We start from the raw sequence: 7605 nt of genomic DNA, 5'->3' as shown, positions 1-7605 counted from the left end.
GACGGTAAGCCCAACAACCCGCTGGAGAGACCCGGAGGGATGGGCCATCACGGCCATTCACCCATCCGCCCACGGCCTGAGGAGGAAGAAGCGTAGTAGGCGCTGGGCCGCCCCGAACCCAAGCGCAAAATACGGGCTAGGCCATTAGGCTGGCGGGTTAGGCGGTCGAAAGAGGAGGCGGGGTTGCTGTACCTAAGGCAGCTCGAGCGGACTCGGGGAAGCTTCCGCGGAACGGCGACCTCAAGGCGGGTTCACGGAAGAGCGGCCTAGCGAGGCGGCTCGAGTGAGGAGTGGTTGGAGGACGACAGTGAAGAGACGAGATGAAACATTTCAACTGTAAAAATGATGAGAGGGTACGATTAATGATGATGATGATAATGAAGATGGTAAATAAGAAGCCCCAACAATGTCTTTGGTCAATAAATAGAGTTCAAGATACGGAGGAATCGACCTAAAAGGACGAATTTTTAGAAGAAGTGTCGACTTTAGTAGTGGGAAGTGAAAGGAAGGTTGAGGTGGTTGGATCCAAAACATCTCTATCTCTCTTCTTCTATCTCTACTTTTCTTTACTTCTCTCTCCCTAGATCCTATGCATCGTCGACATCCATGGGACCCCAATTCACTATTCTGGTTTTTTAACGTGAAATTGGGGAGTTTTCTGACTTCAACGTAACGTCACGTCGTCAAGCGTCAAGTCAGGGACGTCCAAGTGTTTAGTCAGGGACGTCTTAAATGTTTAGTCAGGGACGTGATTGGTCGTCGGATCGTCGTCGTTAACGTCGGGAAAACCGCGCAGATCGAGTGAGGCTCAGGGAGGTTTGTGAAGGTTTTATATGATTATGTGGAGGTGTTCGATGATTAAATCGAGCCTTCGTTAGATTAAAGTAAAACCGTAATAAAACTAATTAAACCAGTTTTAATCGTTACATTAATTTTTAGGCTGTAAAAATGTAGATTCGTAGAGGCTTTAAACGGTAATTGATAGGAGCGTGAAGGTTTTATTAAGCCTCTATGATGTTAATTGTAAGTATGGAGTGAAACTAGCGCATCCAGTTTCAATCACAGTATTAAGTTTTTAGGTGAAAGTTCAAGTAAAGCGCGGGCTAAACATGGGCTTATAAGTTAATGGAGGTCTTTAGTAAGGGTGTGGAGGTTTTAGTGAGCCCTTACTACGTGTAGGTTAAGTTTGAGGTGAAACTTGAAGGTCTCGTTTCAACTGTAACGTTGGGTTTCAAAATTATATAATGTTATCATCGGCCTGATATATATATATATATATATCTCTCTCTCTCTCTCTCTCTCTCTCTCTCTCTCTCTCTCACTCTATACTCATATAAGTATAGTAGCCCCAGCCTATATATATATATATAGAGTTAGGCTGGTGTGCTATTACTAGCACAGCCAGCCTTGTGCTAGTGGATTTTTTACCATTGGATGGCTTTAAGATTCGTGCCGTGACTTAAAGGAGCGTTAACGGAAAAGGTTCTGTAAACTGGCGCTCTCTCTCATCCCTCCTATTGTAACCCTCTCTCTCTCTCTCTTCGTGTTCTCGCTCCCCATTGTAAACCCCCTCTCTCTCTCTCTCTCTCTCCCTCTCTCTCTCCCACACCCTCCTCCCTTGCCTGCGCCCTCCCCCGACACCCTCCCTGCCCGCTCACCTTCCCTCGCCGCCCGCGTTCCCTGCGGACTCTCCTCTCCCTCTCTGTACGGAAAGGCCGGCACGCCGCGCGCTCGCGTCGCCCCTCCCTCTCCAACGAGGTACGACCCTCTTTTTTCCCCTTTTTTTTTGGAAACCCTAGAGTTGGCACTTTTGCTTTCCTCTTTTTTCTTTTTTGACCCATTTGAATTTGGGTGCTGGGGCCAAATTGCTTGCTTGGATTGCTTATTCGTGTTGTGAATTTTTCTTTTTTGTGTTGAAAAATTGAAAAATCTTTTCTTTTGTTTTTTCTTGTTTGGGTGTTGATGTGTTAATCTATAAATGCTGGGGTTTTCAAATCCTAGATTGTGCATTTTGTGAGAGTTTTATGTGATTCTACAACCTGGGTTTTTCACTTTTGTGCCTATCATAATTTAGAAACCCTAGTTAAAATTTTTTCTTTTTTCAGTATAATTTTCCTGAGCCATCACCAATTATCTCATTACAAACCCTAGATTCACTTCCCTGAACTTTTGATTGTAAATTCCAAACCGTAGAAGCTCAAAAACCATAGGTTGTGCATTTTGTGTGATTTTGAAATCTGGGTTTGTGTCACGCCCCGAGCCCGCCTATTTGGCCGGTTTCGGGCACGCCGACAGACCGCCGAACGGACAGGGTTTCCCCGGTACCACGGACAGAGTCTCCCCTATACATTCAAGGCGTCGCAATCAATACAATGTACAAAGTTCCAACCAGGAACACATTTCAAGCAAAGATTGCATAAGGAAGTATCAAAAACATAATCTTGTTATTACAAGCATTCACATTCATACATTTTACATCCCAAATACTGAAGCCCAATCGGTTCACTAACCCATTATTTGAATACTTGATATCACTATAGGATCAACTCCCCTAAATTCCGGCTCCACGTTCACTCTGCAGGAAGCGGAGCCCGGACCGAAACACGCCATGAGGCGTCTGCTAACTGAGTTCTGGCTCAGCCCGCCAATCGAAACATTTCTATCTACTTTGAAATACTAATTTTACCATTTACTGTCTTTTGGAATTTACAGTTAACCTACTTTCATCATTAGCTAACTTAATGATCAACTAACATATCAGCGTAGTAACGTACTAGAAGTATAACGTAAGCACTCCGTTACGTACCAAAATAAGCAACGTATTAGTTTTATATATAGATAGACAAATAACCTGATTGAACGTCAACGGAGGGAACCTGGATAACCAGCTCGAAAAGGGAATCCACCGGCATGGGTGACCCTTGGTACCTCAACCAAGAGTGGGGTGCACCAAAACCCCACAATGTCCAAGTGTGCACTCGCCGCGCCGCCGCGCTCCGCTCCCGCATCGTAGTATCAATCGCGGGATGGTGGCTCTGATCTCTATCGCCATGGGACTCAGCTGAACGAATCCTAACATCTTTTACTTTTCTTAGTTCAACATTATTAGTACGATTTAGCCTAACATAAACCTTCAACTTACATTATNAATCCAATAAAAATAGTTTCTCACACTATTTTTATTTATTTTTATTTTTATACCAAAATCTGGTATGTTACAGTTTGTCCCTAATGCTTTATTTTTTTTCCTAAATATAAAAAAAAATAAAAATCTGTTTGTTTTATTAGTTATTATTTCTTTTAAAAATCTAAAAATTTTAAAAAAATATGTTTGAAAATCTGAAAAATTTAAAAATCTGAGAGTTATTATTTCATCATTTATGGTTGGTTTTCTTTTATCTAGTTCTTGTAATTTATTTTTTCTCACTGAATGCATTATTGATTCAATAGAACTAGTGTATCCACATTGTTACTATAAATGAAGAAATTTTTTTTCTATTTTCCTATTGTTTGAGGTCATTGAGAATATTAACTTTAGATATTTTTGTAGGAGTTAGTTAAATAATGGAACATGCCTCTATTATTGATTCCTCAGTTCAATGTGTAATCTTGATGTTAGAGATGAGGTGAATGAGGAAATTGAAGAAATAGTTGCTAATGATCAAATATCGAATATGAGCAAATATTCCGATGATGAGCTACGTGTTGGTTTAGAGTTCACTTGTATAGAGGAAGCTGAAAAGTTCTACAATGATTATGCTTTTAAAATCGGGTTTAGTATAAGAAAACAAACCCATTACAAGACAAGAAAACAGGATGATGTCATCACATCTATAACCTATTGTTGCTCCAAAGCCGGTCATTCTAAACCTACATCTCAAGATAAAAGTGAACACCAAAAATCTCAAGGTAGCCATACACCCAAAAAGGATTGTTCCAACAGACGTACTAATTGTAAGGCACATGTTGTGCTGAAAATAGATGATCGAGGAAAGTGGGTGATAGCGGTGGTTGCTAATGAACATAATCATGAGTTGATAGCTAGTCCTTTTAAAACTCGTTTCTTTCGATCGCATCGTAACATCACGAAAGAACAAAAAGATTTGATTCATATGTTAAATGAGCAAAATATCTTTGCTTCCCAAATTATGTCTTTATTGGAAGCAAAAGAAGGAGGAAGACATAATATTCACTTCATTCGCAAGGATTTGAGTAATGAGGTTGTCGAAAAACATAGAAAACTTGTTGGAATAGATGTGGCAAGTGCTCTAAACTACTTTCGTGAACTCCAAGAAAAGGACCCATTATTTTTTTATGCTGTTGATGTTGACGACCAACAAAGAGCACGAAATATTTTTTGGATAGATAGAAGATCTAGAATGGCATATGAGCATTTTGGTGATGTTATCACTTTTGACACAACTTACATGACGAATAAATATAGTATGCTATTTGCTCCCTTTATAGGAGTTAATCATCATTTTCGGTCTATTTTTTTTGGGTGTGCTCTCATTAGGGATGAGACTGCTAACACGTTTTGTTGGTTGTTTGAAACATGGATGAAAGCTATGTATGGTAAAAATCCAAAAGCTATTATCACCGACCAAGATCCTGCTATGAAGAAAGCTATTGAGATAGTCTTTCCAACTACCATTCATAGGTGTTGTCAATGGCATGTGATGAGAAAAGCAAAGGAACATTTCAATGTGCTATATAGCTCAAAAGATGGCTTTGAGAATGATTTAAAAGAATGTATAAATAGTAGTTTAACTGTGGAGGAATTTGAGAATGCGTGGGCAACAATGATTGATAAGTATCAACTACATGAAAATAACCACCTTCGATTGTTATGGAATATTCGGTATCAATGGATTCCTGTATATTTTCGTGATACTTTTTTTGCGAATATGTCCACTTCACAGTGTAGCGAAAGTATGAATGCTGTGGCAAAAATATGGTTAGATTCACACACGTCAATATTCAAATTTGTCACTCAGTTCGAAAAAATGTCAAACAATCAATATGAGACAGAGGACATGGAAGATTTCATGACAAATGATGGAGAGCCTTCTTTATGGTCAGATGATCCAATTGAGAAAAATGCACGCTCCATTTATACCAAAACGATTTTTTTAGAATTCAAGGTTCAACTAAGAGCTACAACAGGTTACAAGTTGGTTGAATTGGAAAAAGATAAGTTGTACAAGATCAGTTCGATTTCACAACCTTCTACTTCAAAACAACGAATGTGCACATATACTGTGACAGTTGTAAGGTCTGATGATATTGTATCTTGTACTTGTAAGTTGTTTGAATTTTATGGTCTCCTATGTGCTCATGCACTTAAAGTAATGCATCATATTGAAATGTATAGCATTCCTTCTAGATATATTCTAAAAAGGTGGACTAAGAATGCCAAAAAAGGAACATCCACTAATTCTCTAGAAATGAGTGATGGGTCCTCATTTTGTCGGTCGCGGAGATTTGATTCGCTTATATTAGAGACGCAAAAATTTATCTTTAAAGGATCTAAAAGTCTTAAGTTATATGAAAATGCATGTTGGATAATTAGAGGAGTTGATGTGCTAACATCAATTAATCAGGCAATAGAAATTGATGAAGGAACAAATGAAAAGCCTTCAAATGATCTAGACAGGACCCTAATTTCACAATCAAGTCTTAACCAATACACAATTAAAGATCCTCCTCACTCGCAATGTAAAGGACGAAGAAAACCACAAAGGATTAAGTCACCAATTGAAAAGAAAGCAAGGATATCAAGAACTTGTAAGCAGTGTGGTAAAAAAGGACATAACATTAGGACATGCAAAGAGGTAGCATTTTTTTTTAGTTTCAATACCATAACAGTTATCTTGTTTACTTTGTCAAATTTTTTTTTTCTTTTCTATATTCACATAATATTAACAAATATTGTGATTTGCAGATTATTGATAAAGCACTATCTATTAAAGAAAATTCTAGTGAGAGCCTTCAAGCAACAAATGAAGAAGAATCTTGAAAGCACTATATTTTGTGAAGCATATATGTTTTGTTTGTAGTGTTGTATGGATTATTTGAAGCATCTATGTTTTTGTTTGTAGTGTTGTATGAATTATTTTATTTGAAGCATGTATGTTTTGTTTGTAGTGTTGTATGGATTATTTTTTTTGAAGCATGTATGTTTTGTTTGTAGTGTTGTATGGATTATTTTATTTGAAGCATGTATGTTTTGTTTGTTGTGTTGTATGGATTATGTGAAGCATGTATGTTTTGTTTCAATCAACTTGCTCTTTTTATGTACTGGACATTTGCATAGTGCTTGTTTAATATGTTTCTTTATTTGATGATTTGTTGTTTCTAATTTTGAGGGTTTTGAATCATCGAGTGAGAATAAGCAAATGGGATCTCTTCGTTATGCCCCAAATCGTGAAATTGCTTTCATTTCCTGTGTCCGAATAGTGTGAATTGAATTGGATTTCAATTTGTTTCTCGTTTTATTGCCTCGTTGCTTCTAATTCTGGTGAATTTGAATGGAGAGATAAAAGGAAGTGGCCTAATGAAATTGAAGCACAAACTGGAATTCTCCCAACAAGAAATTGAAAGTGTTTCAGCTGAACTAGCTAGTTGTAGAACTTTATTGGAAGCTTTACAGCTGGAGAATACAAAATTTGAGGAGAAAGCTTTTCTGTACAGTGGGAATTCAAAACTTGCTTCTTTGTTGTTGGAAAAATAGGAGAGGTTGCTTCTTGCATTTGATAAGAATAAGCAATTGGAGTCAAATGTAAAAGAAACATGAACTCATTTTGAGCAACTCATTGAGGAGAATTTGGATTTGTTTATCAGCTTAGATATGTACAAAGTCAAAATAGAAGAATAGGCTAATGAGAGTTCTATGTTGACACAGAAGCCTGTGAGGTCACTGATTCTAATAATTCTCATGTGGATGGCAAAGCTAGCAATGCACAAGATTCTCTGGTTTAATTCATGGATTGCACTCTCACTCCACTTTCCTTTCATTTCTAGATTTTTAAAAGAAATAATAACTAAAACAAACAATTTTTTTTTTATTTTTAAGAAAAGAAATAAAGCATTAGGGTCATGTCAAGGTTTATCACAACATCTGAAAGGGGATGGCAACATAAGAGCACTATATCATGAGCAGTAAATACTTTTGTAAACATAAGAGCACTTCTGAAATGGCAAGTATCAATTCTTTTCATACATTTTTTTTTACTTTCTAAGAGAATAGAATTTTAACATAGAGAATTGCTAAAATAAATACAATAAATATCTTTCTTTCCGTTTCGATTCTTTCCGTCAATACTGTTGTCCTCGTAGAAACTTCCGCAACTTTAGTTTTCAAGCTCTCTATTTGCTCAGACAAGATCGTTAGATTGTTATTTATGGTTTGAAGCATCTTTTCATTTGATTGTTTTTTAGGAGATGCTGCTGATTCAAACGCCGAATTTTTCTTTAACTGTGAAATATTTGAACTTCCTCCTTCCAAACATTCTTTGAATATCATTGATTTCTTATCGCACCACATGAAAAAATTACAGTAATTTTCATTGTCCTTTCCATATTTGCGACAACCGTAAAATTGTC

General features: G+C 37.3%; 1 protein-coding gene across 1 annotated transcript; it reads left to right on the top strand.

Moving 5' to 3' along the window:
• LOC109714891 (protein FAR1-RELATED SEQUENCE 5-like) lies at positions 3281 to 6300 on the top strand. The gene is made up of 2 exons (XM_020239621.1): positions 3281 to 4894; positions 6116 to 6300. Exons 1-2 carry the CDS (start codon positions 3600 to 3602, stop codon positions 6123 to 6125), a joined length of 1305 nt encoding a protein of 434 aa, XP_020095210.1. The 5' UTR covers positions 3281 to 3599; the 3' UTR covers positions 6126 to 6300.

This window comes from Ananas comosus, linkage group 9 (genome assembly GCF_001540865.1).
Source record: "Ananas comosus cultivar F153 linkage group 9, ASM154086v1, whole genome shotgun sequence".
In the NCBI taxonomy this organism is placed as follows: Eukaryota; Viridiplantae; Streptophyta; class Magnoliopsida; order Poales; family Bromeliaceae; genus Ananas; species Ananas comosus.
The sequence above is the reverse complement of the archived record's forward strand: the minus strand, read 5'-3'. Positions and strand labels throughout refer to the sequence as shown.

Bases quoted from the DNA above. Each gene is read 5' to 3' on its own strand.
- LOC109714891 (XM_020239621.1), top strand. From the start codon at position 3,600: ATGTGTAATCTTGATGTTAGAGATGAGGTGAATGAGGAAATTGAAGAA.